Below are 20,975 nucleotides of genomic sequence, written 5' to 3'. Positions count from 1 at the left end.
ATATGGTTGCATATGCTCTTAATCCAAAGTGGTATGCACCTAGACTTGGCCAAATGCTTCCTTCTAAGGATGATGAGGTGATGAAGGGCTTATCGTGACCCTTTGTAAAATATATAGCACCGAGGAGGCAACCATACTTAAAGAGAAATATATTCAGTTTTCTTATCTTTAGGTGCTACATTCAGCAAACTAAAGGCTAGGATAGATAGGGCCACTATTGCACAAAAACACCCCATTGGATGATAGAAATTTCATGGGATGGACACACCAGATTTGAAACAACTTGCTATTCATTTACTCTCATAGGTTGTTAGTTCCTCCGCCACAAAGAAGAATTGGTCCACCTATGGCTTCATCCACTCCATTGAGAGAAACAAGCTTACCTCAAAACGAGCAGCAAAACTAGATTCAATTCATAGTGCCTTGAGACTTCGGAATCAGCGAAGTGCTAAGTATCAACAAACTCCAACAGTGCAGTTAGGCAAATTGACAAGGATCTGCAGCTAGGAATGGTCAAGCTACTATTGGATGATCCACTTCAAAAAGAGAGTGATAGTAACATAGATGATTATTTGGATATTGATAGCCCAAACGAGGCATATCCCATAGATTTAGAGTTACTTTAATAGTTAACTTTAGTTTTAAAATTTAAAGTTTAGTATAAACTATAAAAAACAAAATCCTTTAATAGTTAATGTTGTTGTCATGAATCTCCTGATTAATTTTATTGTTGTTAATAGTTTATGTCATAGAAGCATTAGTCTAGAATTAATCATGATTAGGAAAAAGTTGAGTGATGGAGAGTTTTTCCCCAATAATCGGGGTTAATATTGTTGACTTGGCATGATTAAAACCTAAAAAAAACATAATTTTCATTTCATGCGAAATCGAGGAAAATTAACCCTTAAAAACAACAGGAAAAATTATAAGGTGGCATCATGCAAGAGTCCAAACACCATATATCATTGACCTACCATTTTGGCCACAATTTTTAAGTCTATATGCATTTAAATCAGAAAAAAATTGCAGGACACAAGTTCTTCGGCCATGAAATTTGGCATTTTCAGACTACGGTGAAAGCTGTTGGACAATCTGTTTTTGAGTTTTTGTTGTTTGCTCATGCATAGTAGTTGGTTTTCTCATCTCTGTTACCTACAAAAATTAAGAGCTAGGGTTTTGATTTTTTGTTTTTTATATTTACGTTTTTTGGTTCTTTTATTAAAATGTAATATATGCAATTTAAGTTCTAATAATAGAGTTTATCATTTTATTTTATTTATATTAAAAAGTTTAACATTTATAATATTGATATTTAATAATATTTTATTTTGTTGTTTTATTTTTTTATAAATAAATTGAAAATATAATTTTTTAATAAATTAAAATTTAATATTTTGAATATTTAATTTTTTTTAAAGATTTTACAATATTTAATTTTTAAAGTATTACTTTATAAATTTTAACAATTCAAACATTTATTTAATTTAAGAAATATTTTAAATTTTTAATAACTAAGTTATAATTTTTTTATTTATATTAAAGTTTTGCTAAAAGTTTTAACATTTACAATATTAAAATTTAATATTATTTTTATTTTATTGTTTTATTTTTTGATAGATGTTCATTAGAATTTAAAATTTTAAAATATTTAATTTAATTTTTAAATTATTTAATTTAATTTTTAAATTATTAATTTATAAAATTTAACAAATTCAAATATTAATTATATTCAAGAAATATACTATTATTTTATTTTAATATTAACAAATTAAATTTTGTAAGTTAAATTTTAAACTTACTAATATTTTAAATTAATTATAACTGATTTTAATTTTTTACCATATATAGATTTTAATATTTTAACAAATTCAAATATTTAAATTAAATTTAAGAAATATAGTATTGTTTATTTTATTAACAGCTTTAATTATTTAAATTATTTTTTGAATTTTTTAATATTTTAAATTTTTAATAATTTTTTAATAAGCCGATTTTTTCAAAAAATCTTATACTTTTGGTTTGCCAATTAATTCCCCGAACAATTAATGCTTCTTTGGTTTATACAACTGTTATACTACTTTATTGAAGTTTATACTATTCTTAAAGTTTATACTATTCTTATACTACTACTATCATGATATATTGACATACTAATATTGTTGTTATCAGCTCTCTCTCTCTCTCTCTCTCTCTCTCTCTCTCTCTCTCTCTCTCTCTCTCTCTATATATATATATATATATCAGTGTTCCACGGGCGTTGGGGACAGAGGAACGAGGGGATGCGGGGACGCATTTTCGGGACAGGGGGACCAAGGGCCTAAGTTTGGGGACGACGGGGGGGTGGTGTTGATATAGTTATACATATACATATAGTACTTGAAAAACTAGTTTTGAAAAGATGTATGACAGTATTACAGTATAAGAATTACATTTCAAATGAGACTATAGGAAATTTGAAATACTAAATCTAAATACCAAGATTTCTTCAATGCTAATTGTGTTGTTATATGGAGCCTAATCAGATTCGGAGGTTAAATTTTCCCTACTTCTATCGGCGCGATTTCCCCCTATATTTTTCAACGGGGGTTTGGGGGCAGCGCCCCCAAGTTGGGGTCAAGGGGCATTGCCCCTTGCGAGGTCAAGCGGCAGCGCCCCTTGCGCGTTCCAAAAATACTTATTATTTTCTAGAGGCGTCAGGTGTTATTTTTCAATTGGCCCACGTCCAATTAGGGTTACTCCTTAACCCCCCCAAAAGTCACATGTTTTTTAAAAACTGCTTTTTTTGGTTAGCTTTGACGTGGGAACGCGGGAGACGCCTAGGCGTCTTCCCGTCCCTTGAGAGACGGGGAGACGCCCAGACGTCTCCCAAGGAGACACCTAGACGTCTCCACGTCTCCCTGGGAGACGTGGAGATGCGGAGACGTCTCCGCGTCCCGGTGGCGCTTGGATGGCGGTGGTGGGACGGCGGGGGACGTCGCGTCCCCGTCCTCGAGACGTTTCTGACGGGGGGACGCACCCAAAAAGGGGGGGGAAGCGTCCCCGTGGAACACTGATATATATATAATATTTGAAAAAATCATATATCGGCATCCCCCCACCATCCCCAAAAAGTGGCCCTCGAATTGCATCCCAAAAATGTGTGCCCCATCGTCCCCCCATCCTCATCCCCACCCCTAAAACATCATGGAACACAAAACAAAATTTTAAAAATACATACTATAAGTAAATAATATATTCTAAAAAGCATTATAATTTGTAAGGGTAAAAGTTACATACCCATGCCATTTCCCATTTAGTTTTGAGGAGTACCTTCATACATAGACATATTGACAAATGACATAACTTTGTACAAGTTGGATCCTTTGCTCTATGCTACCTCCATGTCCATTAATACACATCCCTGCATACTTACCACTTACCCCCATTCATATGTTTATACATCCATATACATTCACCCTACCCATTTATTTGTAACACTCGTGCGCACACATATTTCTATACACACATTACCCACTTTGATTTAGCTCCTTTCATGTTCCAAGACAAGTTCACAGTTGTAGACTCATCACATCCCCACATCTACAAACTTGTCCCATCAAAACTCAAATTTGGCCCCTCTCCCCCAAAACTTTTTCCTCCAAGGGCTTACTAAACACAAATTACATGATTTATTGCTATGTCCTTGTACTTAAATGTATTCAATGCATTTATTTAATCATCTAATATCTCTAAGCATTCCAAGGCATACCATTTGTATTACACACCTTGATTGGACCATTAAAAGGAATCTAGATTTGCATGAGCATCATGGGAAGCATAGTGATGTCTAAAGAGTGTTATTTTTTGTATTGTACACACATTTCTATAGGTTGACATAAGAGTACATGTCCACTTGTGACATTACAGAAGCCCTATCAATTTATTTATAAATACTGCCGGATTTAAAGCATCAAAAGAAGTAAAGAGCAGAGTTCATCCCAGTCACTAGATTGAATCTGTGGGTGAAGGACGGATCCTCTACCATCAATCAAATCCTAATCCTTGAGCTCATCCTTACACGGAGAAAAGGAAAATTCTGGTCCTCAAACTAATATCAGACTAGTAAGGTAAAGTCTCTACTTTTAACAAGAAAAGGTGAGCATCTAATCGCTATTTAGGTTGCTTGCTTTCTAAAAAAGATGTAGAAATCTCTCATTTTGAGCAGAAATGTCAAATTCTAGTCCTCTTAACAAAGAAATAAAAAAGAGTAATTCATTTAATTGTTTGTGATGTACATTCAAAACCCCAGTTAATTATATATACATTGTAAAAGCTAAAGGTCGAATAAAAGCTTGTTAGTGAACAGATTTGTCTTTTCTTAACATTATCAATTTTAAACTCTGTCGCCTTCTTTTAAAGACAAGTGTTTCACTAAACAGTTGGGTAAGTGTTGTATAAACCACTTCCCTCTGAATTTTTCATAAGTACAGCTCCCTATTTCAGTTATTCCAAGAATGATTTTAATTAATTTAATTTAAGTAGTGGCTTTTAACCCGAAAGCATGTAAGGCTGCCTACTTCATTCTTGGATGAGAGGCCAATATTTCACACATGTTTCTAAAAAGAAGAAAACAATCTTTCCTATCTTTTCAATACAAGAGATGAAAGTAACAGAATCAAAGTTCAGTACACCATTTCCACAGGTTTAATAAAGAATGAACAGATTAAAGAAACCAAATATGTTCGCAAACACGAATCTTTTCTAAAAGAAAACAAACACTCAAAGGAAGGAATAACAGAAGAATAATAATTTTCTGCAATGGAAAGATCGTTAATGTTATTTGATTAGATAAGCATATGCAAAGATATGTGTCTACACAGATTCAAAACCCACAGATTTTCCTTCTCCCAAGAACAGTATGATCTTTGTATATATATATTCTTATGCGACAAAGGCACGATAATACATGTATAAATCTTTTTCCATTCCAGATTTAGCAGTCTGATTCTTCCTTCTACAAAACAGAAAATTCACAAAACAGAGGGAAAAACAAAAAAACTCTAACCAAAATTGGTCACCCAATCTAACCCCTATTCTATCTATCTTTCTTTAATTTAAAGTTTTTAGAACAGGGGAGGTCTCCCTGAAAACTCGACCTCCCCCAAAACAGTTATGAAACCAACAAGATGTATTATGGGCAGATGTCCCGAAGTCTTTGCATAAACATATGAGAAATTACAAAAATAAAGGAAACCGGGCCTGAATCAATGCATTATGTCACTTTTCCATCATCATCATCCTCTCCGCTTTTGCGGGCGTCATGGGCGGTTCTTGAATAATAGATTGGTTCGGTACTTTCATCGCGTTGAGCTTTGCCTTCGCCGCCTCCTTATTCCACCGGTGCTTCACCATCTTTTCAGCGTGTTTCGGCAACTGATCTTTTCCAATAAAAGTCTTGGACTCAATCCTAGCCACCCTTGTTATATCTTCCGGGGTGAAATTACCCTTGGCCTTGATTTTCTCCATGTTTATCCGGAAAGCCCTAATTGCATCCTGTGTGTTCAACCCGCAAATTCCCAACTGTCAATCATGGTCAGGGTTAACCACCTTGTTATCATTAACTATACTGCACTGGAGATCCTGAAGCTCGTAAACAGAGGTCTTAGCATCGGAGATCACAGACTTGAAGGTAAGCACTCGCCACATTATGGTTTTCTTCAACACAAAGAGCTGACATTCATCTGCTACCAGTTTGATTGAGTGTTCCGTCAAAAACCTGGTAACTCCATATTCTTCTATTTTGGCAAACAAGGGCAAGATATTCTGCCATTTGTGTTCCTCCTCCCACGGCACAAGCTGATTTTGAACTTCGGCGATAAGACTCTGTATCTCATCGCATAACCTCCGGGAGTCGGTGATGTACTTCTCCCCGTCCTTGATTATTACCTCAATCCATTTCTCCACGGCTTCTGCAATACTCTTAGCCCGTTGAACTTGGCTCATTAACTTTTTATTTTCTAGCGAAGTTGGGTCGAAGTTCTCTGTAGCATGAGATATTGGGACTGCCCCAAAGCGACCAATACTGTCGATGAACTGGGCAAGAACATTTATGTGTCGCTTTAGCTCTGTCTTTTCTCGCCCATCTTTCTCCGATCTAGTGAGCATTTTCTTTGCCGATACCTGGAAGAAATGATTGTCTGTGTCTCTACTCATATTTCCCAGTTCCACCTTCGTGATCTCGAAATCATCGGGGCTAGCCTCCTTGTTTTTGTCCTTGGGTTTGTACGAGGCGATTTCAGCAACCCATTTTCCAGTTCCCTCATCATTGTCCAGGCGAGCGGCAGTCTTGAACCTTTTCGGCTTAGGACTCTTCTCTGTGTACTTAACGACCATTTCCTGAATCGGAATAGTCACGGGACGAAAACTCCGCTTTTTGTTCACCGAAGTGGTCAACCACTTAGGAGTTGCACTGGAGCTGGTTGTTCCTTCGATCGCTTTGGAAGGTGGCGTCATAGCCACAGTCACCGTATGAGAATCCAGGGCATTAGCAACATCGCTATCCAAGTCTTCAACTTCAAATATCTGGGCATCGAGAATCGTATCGTTCACCCCTGTATCCTTTGCTTGATCCATCTTTCTTTGAGCGGCAGCTTTTCCCCCAGCCATTCCTTGCCCAGAATTGATTCGGGAATGTATCGCTACATACGACCCAGTGTCTGAGACCATTAGGAGAGACAATGGTGAAACCCTTCTTGCCATAAATCGTGAAGTAATTTCCTCAGTCTTCAAGATACCTGATTACCAGTTCTCCAACTTTTCCCCTGCTTAGTCAATCACCGAGTTCAACGCGGACAGAACTGGACACCGTAACAATGTAGCAAAATTCTGGTTGAAGGTTCCTCAAAGAGGTGGTTTCAGGTTACCCAAGAATCCTAATAAGAATCACATGTTGCATCACATTCATGATGTTATGCTTTTGTTGCACCGGGCTAGAGGATCCACTGAAGCTTATAGCTTCGACGACTGGACTTATTGCTACATGCAACTGGTTTTGGAAGGGAAGCAGTATTTGGATTGGGCTGAATCGATTGCTGATTCAATGAGAGAACAACTGAGTATGGCTAAACAGTTCAAACAGAACTTCTTTGTATCTCTTGTATTGTTTGGCGTGTGTTAAGGAGTTGGTTAGAATACCGGAACAGCTCACTGAGGAGGATGTTTCCGTATATGAGTTCTATCCCATGCTGCAAACGGAAAAGGCCTTACAAGATTTCAGAAGGGTGCACAATGCTTTTCTAGGTGACTTGTGTCATGAATTGAAGAATATGAAAGCCAAAGGAATCTCTGAGGATGCACAGACATTGATAAAGAGGTTTGGTAGTTTTTATATCCAGTTTCCACGCTTCTGTTACATAAGGGTAGGCGGCTTTGAAGAGGAGCCCTTCAAGCTCCCTCACTTTTGTTCAGATTGCTTTGTTCTGGCGGAGATATGTAGACAACTGACCTCTGTAATAAAAAAGGCACAACCCAGGGATAAATGTTACTGCGTCATTTATTCCTCATGACAAGAGCGAGTCATCCTATAAAACTTCCATTCAAATTCCTTATCTTTCTTGTGACACCTCGGTTCAAGTCCTTAGTACGTTTGTAAATCCTCTTTCAGTCACAAATGTCGAGTTTTAGTAATTAGTTGAAATCTGTGAACAAGTTGAACCATCTTGAACCGAGTTCAACAGGTTCATTTAGGTTCCATAGGTTCCTAGGTGTTCAGGGAGGTTTTTCATACTAATATTTTATTTTAAGTATCTTGCAGTGGCTCTCTAAAAGTTTCTTGTTCGGCAATATGTTACTTTATTTCTCTCCGGGTTTTGAACTCATTGAACCAAGTTCAAGAGTTTCAAACGTGTTCAACATGTTCAATATAGCACAAATGGTCAACAGCTTGGTATAATTAATTTTCTCGGCAAGATTTTCCTTGAGCACGACGTACATCTTGAACTACTTGAACGCCCATGAAGTCTGTTCAGGATGTTCATATGTATATGAAGTTGGTGGGTCCTGCGGGTTTTAATGATTTGATGGTGCATTCATTACCAAATATGTGGAAGCTGAACCATGTTTTAAGTGACGTCGATTCCTGGCTTTTCGAAGTAAGTAATCATTTCGAGAACTGGCAGTTACTTCAAAAACGCCGCCATGCATTCAATGCATGCGTACAATGTCCAATCCACAAACTTAACACACTCAGACTGAAAATTGGAATTATTGCATTTAATGTTTCCATATCATTGCCCTCACTAATAAGGTATGAAGGATTATTAGTGCTCTGCATTTGTTCCTCGCTGCTGCGTTTTTGTTTTTCCTGGATAGGAGTCTTGTTTGCTGCTAGTCGTCGTCTGGTTGTTCAACTATGAAGGTGAGTCCTTTTCTTGTTCTCTCCAGTAGTTTTTGCTTGCATTTTCTCTCTTATAGAAAGTTTTGCTGCAACCGGTTTAGGCTTATTGCTTTGAATTATGAAGTCCACACTACATTTGTTTGGGAATGTTTTTAGCCTGGCATCCACTGAACCCATAGTTAGCAATACCGACCTAAAAGGGGAAAATCTTGAGGTGTTGAAAAAGAGGGTGTTCAAGGGAATTGACAAATCTTTTGGTGTGGAGATTTTGAGTAGCGGTCTCATAGAAGCGGTAGCTTTTCCCCCAGCCATTCCTTGCCCAAATTGATTCGGGAATGTATCGCTAGATACGACCCAGTGTCTGAGACCATTAGGAGAGACAATGGTGAAACACTTCTTGCCATAAATCGTGAAGTAATTTCCTCAGTCTTCAAGATACCTGATTACCAGCTCTCCAACTTTTCCCCTGCTCAGTCAATCACCGAGTTCAACGCGGACAGAACCGAACACCGTAACAATGTAGCAAAATTCTGGTTGAAGGTTCCTCAAAGAGGTGGTTCTAGGTTACCCAAGAATCCTAATAAGAATCACATGTTGCCTCGCATTCATGATGTTATGCTTTTGTTGCACCGGGCCAGAGGATCCACTGAAGCTTATAGCTTCGACGATTGGATTTATTGCTATGTGCAGCTGGTTTTGGAAAGGAAGTAGTATTTGGATTGGGCTGAATTGATTGTTGATTCAATAAGAGAACAACTGAGTATGGCTAAACAGTTCAAACAGAACTTCTTTATGTCTTCGTATCTCTTGTATTGTTTGGCATGTGTTAAGGAGTTGGTTGGAATACCGAAACAGCTCACTGAGGAGGATGTTTCCGTATATGAGTTCTATCCCATGCTGCAAAAGGATAAGGCCTTACAGGATTTCAGAAGGGTGCACAATGTTTTTCTGGGTGACTTGTGTCATGAATTGAAGAATATGAAAGCCAAAAGAATCTCCAAGGATGCACAGATATTGATAAAGAGGTTTGGTAGTTTTTATATCCAGTTTCCACGCTTTTGTTACATAAGGGTAGGCGGCTTTGAAGAGGAGCCCTTCAAGCTCCCTCACTTTTGTTCAGATTGCTTTGTTCTGGCGGAGATATGTAGACAACTGACCTCTGTAATCAAAAAGGCACAACCCAGGGATAAATGGGAGGGTCATTTTCCCATCCAATTGGGCGTGTTGTCCTGCAGTTCGATGTCCGACGCTTTGAGTATTGGAGCAGATCTCAGGAATTTCAATTTTTCCCTGTATCCTGAAAGGAAAGGTTTCGATAATAAGGGTTTTTCTCGAAGTCTTGGTCTAATGCCATACCTCCCAATGCCTCAACTAGAGGATTTCTGGGAAGATTCTACTGATGAACTGGAGGTGTTCAAAAGGGGAAACATGAGGTTGGTGTTAGAACAAGTCGTTTCATTGCAAATAAAGTTGGATACTAAGGGGCTCGAAGAGGACTATTTAGAGCTATTCGAACCAGGATACTTAGCCCGTGCAGAAATTGAAATGCCTCCAATTGACTGGGATGAGGAAGAGAAAGATAATATACAGTTAAGGACCAAAGGAGTTTTGGAAACGACCGCGGCGTGGGTTGCCAATAAGAAAGCAGCGAAATTAGGCATTAAGTCTAATTCTGCGAGAAGTAATGAAGACCCTCTACGTTCACCAAAGCGTCTTTCTAACAATGCTTCTATGCCTGTTCGTGCAGGTAAGGATAACAAGCCGCCCCAGCTTAGACATAGGTCTAATTCAGCTTTGGATTTCTGTACTCCTCAGCATACCCGATCCCGAAGTGCCGCTCAAAGAAAAATGGATCAAGCAAAGGATACAGGGGTGAAAGATACAATTCTCGATGCCCAGATATTTGAAGTTGAAGACTTGGATAGCGATGTTGCTAATGCCCTGGATTCTCATACGGTGACTGTGGCTATGACGCCACCTTCCAAAGCGATCGAAGGAACAACCAGCTCCAGTGCAACTCCTAAGTGGTTGACCACTTCGGTGAACAAAAAGCGGAGTTTTCTTCCCGTGACTATTCCGATTCAGGGAATGGTCGTTAAGTGCACAGAGAAGAGTCCTAAGCCGAAAAGGTTCAAGACCGCCGCCCGCCTGGACAATGATGAGGGAACTGGAAAATGGGTTGCTGAAATCGCCTCGTACAAACCCAAGGACGAAAACAAGGAGGCTAGCCCTGATGATTTCGAGATCACGAAGGTGGAACTGGGAAATATGAGTAGAGACACAGACAATCATTTCTTCCAGGTATCGGCAAAGAAAATGCTCACCAGATCGGAGAAAGATGGGCGAGAAAAGAGAGAGATAAAGCGACACATAAATGTTCTTGCCCAGTTCATCGACAGTATTGGTCGCTTTGGGGCACTCCCAATACTCATGCTACAGAGAACTTCGACCCAACTTCGCCAGAAAATAAAAAGTTAATGAGCCAAGTTCAACGGGCTAAGAGTATTGCAGAAGCCGTGGAGAAATGGATTGAGGGAATAATCAAGGACGGGGAGAAGTACATCACCAACTCCCGGAGGTTATGTGATGAGGTACAGAGTCTTATCGCCAAAGTTCAAAATCAGCTTGTGTCGTGGGAGAAGGAGGAACACAAATGGCAGAATATCTTGCCCTTGTTTGCCAAAATAGAAGAATATGGAGTTACCAGGTTTTTGACGGAACACTCAATCAAACTAGTAGCGGATGAATGTCAGCTCTTTGTGTTGAAGAAAACCATAATGTGGCGAGTGCTTACCTTCAAGTCTGTGATCTCTGACGCTAAGACCTCTGTTTACGAGCTTCAGGATCTCCAGTGCAGTATAGTTAATGATAACAAGGTGGTTAACCCTGACCATGATTGACAATTGGGAATTTGCGGGTTGAACACACAGGATGCAATCAGGGCTTTCCGGATAAACATGGAGAAAATCAAGGCCAAGGGTAATTTCACCCCGGAAGATATAACAAGGGTGGCTAGGATTGAGTCCAAGACTTTTATTGGAAAAGATCAGTTGCCGAAACACGCCGAAAAGATGGTGAAGCACCGGTAGAATAAGGAGACGGCGAAGGCAAAGCTCAACGCGATGAAAGTACCGAACCAATCTATTATTCAAGAACCGCCCATGACGCCCGCAAAAGCGGAGAGGATGATGATGATGGAAAAGCGACATAATGCATTGATTCAGGCCCGGTTTCCTTTATTTTTGTAATTTCTCATATGTTTATGCAAAGACTTCGGGACATCTGTCCCATAATACATCTTGTTGGTTTCATAACTGTTTTGGGGGAGGTCGAGTTTTCAGGGAGACCTCCCCTGTTCTAAAAACTATAAATTAAGGAAAGACAGATAGAATAGGGGTTAGATTGGGTGACCAATTTTGGTTAGAGTTTTTTTGTTTTTCCCTCTGTTTTGTGAATTTTCTGTTTTGTAGAAGGAAGAATCAGACTGCTAAATCTGGAATGGAAAAAGATTTATACATGTATTATCGTGCCTTTGTCGCATAAGAATATATATATACAAAGATCATACTGTTCTTGGGAGAAGGAAAATCTATGGGTTTTGAATCTGTGTAGACACATATCTTTGCATATGCTTATCTAATCAAATAACAGTAACGATCTTTCTATTGCAGAAAATTATTATTCTTCTGGTATTCCTTCCTTTGAGTGTTTGTTTTCTTTTAGAAAAGATCCGTGTTTGAGAATAGATTTGGTTTCTTTAATCTGTTCATTCTTTATTAAACCTGTGGAAATGGTGTACTGAACTTTGATTCAGTTACTTTCATCTCTTGTATTGAAAAGATAGGAAAGATTGTTTTCTTCTTTTTAGAAACATGTGTGAAATATTGGCCTCTCATCCAAGAATGAAGTAGGCAGCCTTACATGCTTTTGGGTTAAAAGCCACTACTCAAATTAAATTAATTAAAATCATTCCTTGAATAACTGAAATAGGGAGCTGTACCTATGGAAAATGCAGAGGGAAGTGGTTTATACAACACTTACCCAACTGTTTAGTGAAACACTTGTCTTTAAAAGAAGGCGACAAAGTTTAAAATTGATCATGTTAAGAAAAGACAAATCTGCTGACTAACAAAGCTAGAGGTTGAGTCCTTAGGATCTAGAGTTTTTGTTTTATTTTTGTTATGGAAACCTTCCCCTTCTAATTCAAAGAAAGGTTTTTACCTTACATGTTAAAAGGTAGGAATTAAAATGTTAACAAATCACCTTCCCTTGTTTTCCAGATTTCCTTGAGAATTTTTTTTTAGCTTCCCACTAGGGAAGAACAGAAGGATGATTATTTTCTTTCTGAAGGAGGCTTAATAAAGAGGATTTATGGCAGCCTCTTAACTTAGGTGAAGACGAAGAACTAAGGCATCCACATTTTCAGGCGCTACTACAAATGCCATCCCATTCTATCAACCTAGGACTATTTCCATGAGAAGCCAAGGTAAGTATGAATATGCAACGAGTGGGCAATGGAAGGTACTCCCCATTTGGCAACACAGTTTCAGATAAGCACCTGAAGAAAACATTCACCAATTCTAATCTGGGTATGCAGAAATTTATAAAGAAAATTTTGGGCCAAGAGGTCACTACAGACACTGGTGTTTTCAGGTCCCATGCTACCAATGCAAAGGATATCAACAATAAGCTTAAGATGCAGGTTGCAGACACAGATTTCTTAGATTGGATCTACAGACAATGATTCTTGTGGTGGAAAGTGTGCCTATTGTGGGTAGATCAGATGAGGTACAGAACATGCAGCAAGAGAAGCTGCTACAAGGAGCTTAGATGAATAAGTCCAGGTACAAAGAAATTCAGGCAAATTATGAGCAAAAACAAAACTTACCAGCTTACTTCAAAGACTTAGCACTTTGTGTAGATGGGCTGCACATAATCTACAGGAAGGTTAGAATGGATGTCTCTGATATTTTTACTCTGCATTCTATGTTCTGGGAAGGACTGGTGCATATCAAGGGCACAGGGGAGAATGAAGCAAAATGCAAACTCCATGAGAAAGGTGGCCCTTTTTCTGCTGCTGAGCATACAGTGGAGACTATGGTCACGTCAAGCAGCCCTGGGGAAGGGAAGGCTCCAGTAGTTATGCTGATCTTCCCTGAGGGCAGCTGGCAGAATTACTTTCTGGTTTTCCTTGTCAAAGTATGGGATGCTGAAGGATCGCAGAGTAGAATGGTTTTTTCTGTTATTTAGAATACGAGGGTATGTGATTTCTGGATATTGGATGATGGGATGTTGTAGCCTTTTTTTCAGTATAGCTAGGTGGTGAAGTTTACTGAAATGTCCTGGCTTTTACATAGCTATAGCATTGTCTAAAAAATGTTTCTGATTTACAAGGCAGGGCCCGAAAAGAACCTTCAATTTAATGATATAGGAAAAGGCTATCTTAAGAAAACTGCAAAATGAACTTTGATGTGGAAGTTGCTCCAGTTGTATTCATTGCTTAGTTTAAAGTTTAAAACACAAACAACTATCCATTAGGCCATGGTCTGGTGGTAATATGGAGCATAACAATGATGGTGAGTGCAAGTTTACATCCCTTACGTTACTGCTGATTAAAATGCCAGTTTATTCATTGCTTAGTTACAAGTTTACATACTTTATCACAAGAGAGAGAGAGAGAGAGAGAGAGAGGTTATCAGTTTGACCACATCCCTTGTGTTACTACTCATTAAAATTCTCAGTCATCATTGCCGACATCCCTTAGCAGACTGCTAGCTTATCTCATTTATATCACCATCTGCTGCAAGGCTGACTATCTAAGAGATACGTTCAGATGTACATCAATCGGCTTAAATAAATTTAAATGGAGTACAATTATAAGAGAGTAGATAGGACTAATATACCCTATAAATAAGCAGCAGATGGTTATTTCTGCTCTGTCAATGCTGGACAGTTGGTCAACCACTAGTTATCTCCTATGTTACCTGAGTTTCCGAGACGGGGTCAGTGGGGAATGGCAGGACGACTTTCTGGGACGACAATTTTTTTTGCCAATTTTGGAGATGGTGGGGGGATGACAAAGGGGATGGTTATATAAAATATAGAGAAAATTTTAAATATATAGGGAAATTTTAGTTGTTCAGATGAAAAATAGATAAACCATGTATATATAGTATATACATTATATTCATATGAAAACATGGATAAAGCAGGTATATGTACATTGTAGAACCTTAACGTACCACATTTGTGTTCACAATTCATTGTCAATATGCCAGCACCTGTTTGCATATAGTTCATTGTTTCTTTCTGGTTGGAGGATATTTTGATAGTCTTCCATTACTATTATGATCTACAACCACTTCTTTATGCACTACAAAGTTTTGGGTGTTTGTGAAATTCATTACCAAGTTGTTATTCACATCTCTGAGTGCTTTTGGCCATGATTCAGACCTGTTTACCTTTCATATCAGTGAAAAGTCCAATACTGCAGACCTGCAACCACCTTTTTACACACTACCGAGTTCTAAGTGTTTGTGAAATTTATTATCAGGCTGCTGCTCATTATTCTAAGTGCTTTTGGAAGTGATTCAAACATGTTTACCCGTCATATTAGTGAAAATCCAGTTTTACAAACCTATAATAAAATTAAAAAATGTTTTTTTTTAGCATGAGTCTTTTTTTTTTTTTTAAATGTGCTGGGAAAAAGAGGACGGCTGGCCGTCCCCAAGACGGTTAGGGGACGTCACAGACGTTGCCAACCATATTGGGAATGGGGGGATGTCCCCTTTGAAAATCACTACCGTCTCCAAGTTTCCAAGACGTTTCTCACAGATTTTGCAATTTTGGGGACGGCGGGGGGACGTCCCCTGGCCATCCCCGAAAAGTCCCCGGTATGGGGACGAGGGATTTTAGTCCGGGGGCGCATCCCCAAGTAATGTAGGTTATCTCCACTCTATGCAACAATTGAAAAGTTGATGCAGGAGCAGGTAAAAAAATGTAACAGATTTATCCCTTACAAGTTTAACTAAGGCAAATAAAATTGTTGAAATTAGATGTTCAATGCCAAAACCAAACAATAAAGGTGGTCAAAATTGATCAGAATATTGGGCAATGCTACAGCTACATCAACAAAATGTCCTTTACCTATTTTTGCAATCTACATTTTGGAATTTCCCTGGGGGATTTGGTAAATTGTTATTTTAAGTATTGTGGACAACTGAGATCAAAAGGTTGAAACATAAATATGTACCTAATAAAGTAGCAATATAGACAGTTTTGGCCATAGAATTCAAAAAACTGCCTTAAGCAGGTCGAGAAAAGAAGATGATGAGTTTGACTAAGTTTTAAGTTTGAAATTGAGATCATCAAAGTTAAGAGTTGGAAAAATAAATGTAAATAAGACATCACAAATGAGGATTATGTGAGTTTAGGAAATTTATGGTGCCATGCTAAATCAGGTCATATCTTATTCATTCTTAATGCTTGGACTAGGAAATGTTTTCCAGGTGTTGTCTTGAAACTATCTTCTAACAGTTTTGAAATACGATGAACAGCTTCATCATGGAGTGAAGTCCCATTCCAAGGTGTCACAAAGAATGGAAAGATTCTTCGCATGACTGATTGTTTTGACATGCTTCAAGTTAGCAGGGAATTCAGTTTGCAAGGTTACCCTTGAATCTTGATAGACTTTATTATTAAAAGCTAATGCTAAAAAACGTTGCAATACCAAGTCAATATAAAATATTAAACTCTGAATATTAAAATGGCGTTATCTAGTACCAACTACTTACCTATGTAAACAATGGGCCAAGGCCCAAAACCAAATAGAAACAAAATTATAAAACTTTTATCATGAATTCTTTTATTGGTGACTTCAGATAGATATCAAAATATTTTATGTTACCTTTCCCTCTCTGTATACATGACAAGCTTGGCAATCCCATGATGTTACAAAATATATGTGCCATAATTGGAGCAACCAAATGCCCTGCAAAAAATGCAAGAAACCACAGCTCGAAACAAAGACCACAGTTGAAACAAAAGCCACAGTAATTATAGAAGCATGGATCTTTGGTATGTCATTCAAATTGATTCAGTAGCATTTTCTAGATACATCAGCCTTCAAAATGTAGAACAGCAATAATAAAATAGAAAAGGTTTACATTGGAAATAATATTAAAATAAGAATTTCATTATAATCGTACTGTTCATCTATTACATCCAATGTATTGGCTTTATAAAACCATTATTTTCCCATGCAAAACTAACTTATAAGAATGAACTTCCCAACTAACCTAACTACAAACTAATTAAATTATTGAATGTAAACCTTAAAACACCTTAAAACAAATATTTGACAAAATGGCATATAGTAGTATCAACGCCAATGATGTAGATTTAATTTCCAATGCCAAAGATTAGCAAACGTCTTGATCTTGCAACACAAAACTATCAATGATACCCAACATTCAGATTTTTGTGAATTTCAATGACACCATTCTTCCCTTTATCAGCAAATAACAAACCCTCTATTCCTCCTTGCACAATAGCCTAAGAAATATCCTTTTCTCTATAAATTAAATTTGTCCAATTTCCTACACTCCTACGATTGCTCAACAACAGACAAATTCCACCAAAATCTAATCTTAAAAGATATTCTGAAAACAACAAGACACTAGACTTCAAACGAAAGCGTGAGGCTTCCGAATACATTTGTGTCCCCAGTGGAGTCGCTAAAAAATTGTTGCTTGAAAATTTTGTACACTTGGGAAGATGTGCAAAATTGTGGTTTCAACCACAGCGTGTGAGTGTAAAACTCTCCTAATTTAGGGAAGGCTCCCCCTTTTCTACTATTACTAACTAAAAACTAATCTAACTTGGGTGAGACAACAACCTTTCCTCTTTTTTTAGAAAAGATTATATTCTTTTCTCTTCCTAGAAAAGAAACAACAATTTTTAAAAGATAATTACAGCAGCTTAAAGCAAGACAAGAGAGGAAATGAAGTCTCCTGAAAGCACAAGGACTTTCGTCACTTCCTCTGGGATGGGAAAACAGCAACTAAGCACAAAGTCTTGAGTTCCCACAATCCTATCTACCTTTTTTAGAATGATAAAATGAGAACAATATACACCACATGGCGGCACAAAGTCTGCAAGTATGATGCACTTTTGAAAGGGAATAACCATAAGCACAAAGTCTTGCAACTCTTCTCAACTTTTAACTAATAACTAAACAAATTCAACCCTCACTATTTGTAGCACAAGGTCTGCAAGAATTCAGATTGAAGCTCCTTTCAACAACTTCACTACAATAATTTCAAGTAAATATAAAGCTGTATGCCACTATGACACAAGAACACAATGGATATAAGGGTATGACTTCAACACAAAGTCTGAAACTCAAAGCCTTCTTGATATTACTTGAAAAAACAATTTACAAGTACAAAGCTCAAAGTCTTTATTGCAAATTTCTGCAGATTTTTCTTGCTTGCTAAAAGATAAAAATTACAAAGGGCACCCACATCTATATATAGGAGAGGGGCTGAGAGCAAAAAATGGGAGAAGTCTAACTAACTGCTAGTTAACATATTATGCTTCTTTGATTTTTATTCAATTAAACTCCATGCCCTCACGAAGTCACAATTGTAAACTAACAAATTGGGAAAAACACAGTTGTTCTTTTCCCTCTGAATTTTAAAACAGGTACAGCTCCCTTATATAATATTCAATGAATTATTCAATATAAATTGGTGCCCACTTTTAACCAGAAAGCAGTAAGGCAATACATTCATTCATAAACATGCAAAGAACATAACATACGTAAATATTTCCGTTGATCATGAAAACACAGTTTCACAGATTTCAGACTTCACATAAACAAGGAATTGGCAAATCAGTATTGCTAGATAATGTTCTTTCTCGGATAAATCAATCACATAAACAGATATGATTAAGTGATAATTAAACCCACAAAGAGGCAGATTCTCAAGATTGAACACACATTTAGCCAATATCTGTTTTCTTCATTCATTCAAAGATAAATAATGATTCAACATGATTATCTTTCTGAAAGAAACATACAACAAACAGTAATAAACCCAAAATCTTTTGGATTTCACCAAAAATCCGAACCCCTTTTCAATTTCAAAACCTTCCTTAAATAACATCCATTGTTTTTTTTACCCTTACGGAGTAATTTTCTGTGGTAAACAATTACCAACAGAAACAGTTTAAAAATATAACTGTAAATAACAGAAAAAGTCTTTTGAGCGAGATAAAAGAGGACACGTCCTCAGAAACGAAAACAAATCCTAACTAGGCGTTGGGGATCTTTGAGTTGCGCCATCCTCGACATTCACATTCAGCGGCGCCTTCCATTCCTTGTACGCCACAATGAACTCTTGTAAAGATGGAACACTAGGAATTTTAACAGATGTCATCCTCTGTTTCCACGCCTCTTTCTCTAGCCAGATCTTCTTGATTTTATCCACATAGTTAGGTAACTGATCTGCGTAAATGTATAATACAGCTTCAACTCTGGCAACCTTTGTGAAATCAGTTGTCGTGGGTGTTGCATTCTTCTTAACTTCGTTCATAGCATCACAGAAAAGTTTTACAACCACATTCATGCTCTTTTATACTTGACCATCGCCCCAGACATAAGTGGTATGAATATGTCTTAATTCAGTTGCCAAATTCTGATATATTCCCTTTAATTCTTTCTCCCACTTGATAAATTCCACACATCCTGTCTTGAGTGTTGCATTCCTCCAATCAATATTGCGCTTACCAGTGAACAAGAGTGATTCATCAACTATTTTAAGTGGTTTTTCAGTTAGAAACTTAGCCACTCCATACCTTTGAATTTCATGAATCTGTAAAGAGGCAGACGTCCATTTGGTTTCTTCACTCTCCCACATTTTAACCTATGACTGAATGTCTGCTATTAACAATGAGGTTTCATCAAACACTTTTCTAGATTCTCGAATAAATTTGCAACCATCATTAATGACTCCATTCACCCAATCGTCAAAAACAGTTGCGATGGCCTTTCCCCTTTGGATTTGACTCAATAACTTTTGACTGGCAGGTGATGTGGGATCAAAAGGTTGGGAAGCTTGAGCTAACGGCTTAGGAGAAGAAGATACACCACTGATCGCATCAATGTAATCCACCAGCACTCTGATCGTCTGTTTCAGCTCCTCCTTATCCTTCCCGTCCTTTTGCGATCAAGTTAGCATGCGTTTTGCGGAAACTTCAAAGTGATGGTTATTTGTATCCCTATCAGCAACTCCAAGCTCTACTTTCTCCACGTGGTAACTATCAGCAGAAAGCTCAGATGCTTCTCCATCAACCTTTGTCTTCGCAACCTCCGCCATCCATTTACCTGTTTTATCATCAATCCCTAACCTTGTCATTGCCTTTGCCTTTTTTGGCTGAGGTGTTTTCGTCACATACTTACAACATCGTCGATTGGTAAGGCGATGGGAACAATATTTTTCCTTTTGTTTACAGAAGACACTAGCCTTTGGGGAGAACTAACAACAAAATCCTATAGGATTAAAGACTTCTCCTGAGTCTATTCTTTAAAACCAAGAGAAGTGTCAAGGTTTTCAGCAAAATCCAAATCAATATTATCCTCAAAGTGATCCATCTTTGACAAGTTACTTTCTTCTGGCAACTTATCCTTCTCACCTTCTTCGCTCAGGTCTAGATCAATAAAGTGTTATGCGACCTGCAGTTCGCTCATACCAGTTTTGGCCCTTGATCTAGTCACACAAACAGAAACAAGTGATCTGATAGCCTCTTTAGCTGTAGAGGTGGGTTTCTTATGGTGAGAAGATTTCTTGGTTTTTGTTTTTGTTCCTGCAAGACAAATATTTTCAGAAATGTTAGCATCAAGAGACCTATAAACTGTTAAACTTAGTACTTTCAGATTGTATAAACTCAGAAAAATCAGAATTAGATTAAACTAGGTTAATTAACTTATAGTTTTCCAGACTTAAGCATGAAATGAAATGAAATGCACAAGGACAAAACACAGTTACCCTGGGAAAACCTCCTAGGAGGAAAAACCCAGCCAAAGGATCCTCAGATCTGATTATGATTATAAACTGAATATTACACACTTATCTGGAGCATAGAGGTTGCAGTCACAAATAAGAGATAGAAGACTTCACAATTAGGTTGTTGATGAGGTTATGATTTGCAGTCCTTCTCATTGGAATTTCTAAGTGTAACAAGGGTAACAGCACCTTGAGTAGATTACAATCCTTCAATGAAGTCCTTCAAGGGTTCGCTCACTTCAATTGGAAATCTGCTGCTAAATAGGTTCGCTGTTTTCTATTACAGATCTGCTGCCATCTGGTGAAGTTCACTGCCTCCTATTTCAAGATCTGCTACCTTCTATTGGAGTTCGTTGTTACCAGTTTTCCCTTCTATTAATTTCACCTTCACCAAATATGTTTTGCATGTGCATAAAACTGAATGAATATATTGAGAAGTATACGCCATCTTTATATGAGTCATATTCCTTTTTATTTATGTCGGCCTTCTTTGCATTTAGATCTTTTATTTATTTTAATTTATTTTTAGGTGA

The 20,975-nt window shown here is 37.6% G+C and overlaps 1 protein-coding gene across 2 annotated transcripts in view; it reads right to left on the bottom strand.

Moving 5' to 3' along the window:
- Positions 1 to 20,975, bottom strand: part of LOC131061303 (CAAX prenyl protease 2) — a 161,250-nt gene that overhangs the window by 28,484 nt on the left and 111,791 nt on the right. Inside the window, exon 7 of one of the 2 annotated variants that reach the window (XM_057994916.2) lies at positions 16,281 to 16,364. The exons of the other annotated variant lie outside the window; for it this stretch is intronic. Coding sequence (XP_057850899.1) covers positions 16,281 to 16,364 — 84 coding nt within the window. The remainder of the gene's footprint in view (positions 1 to 16,280; positions 16,365 to 20,975) is intronic. 2 annotated transcript variants of the gene reach the window in all.

The sequence above is a fragment of the Cryptomeria japonica genome, chromosome 11 (assembly GCF_030272615.1).
Source record: "Cryptomeria japonica chromosome 11, Sugi_1.0, whole genome shotgun sequence".
NCBI classification, from domain to species: domain Eukaryota; kingdom Viridiplantae; phylum Streptophyta; class Pinopsida; order Cupressales; family Cupressaceae; genus Cryptomeria; species Cryptomeria japonica.
Note: the sequence above shows the minus strand (reverse complement) of the source record. Positions and strands in the feature narration are given on the sequence as shown.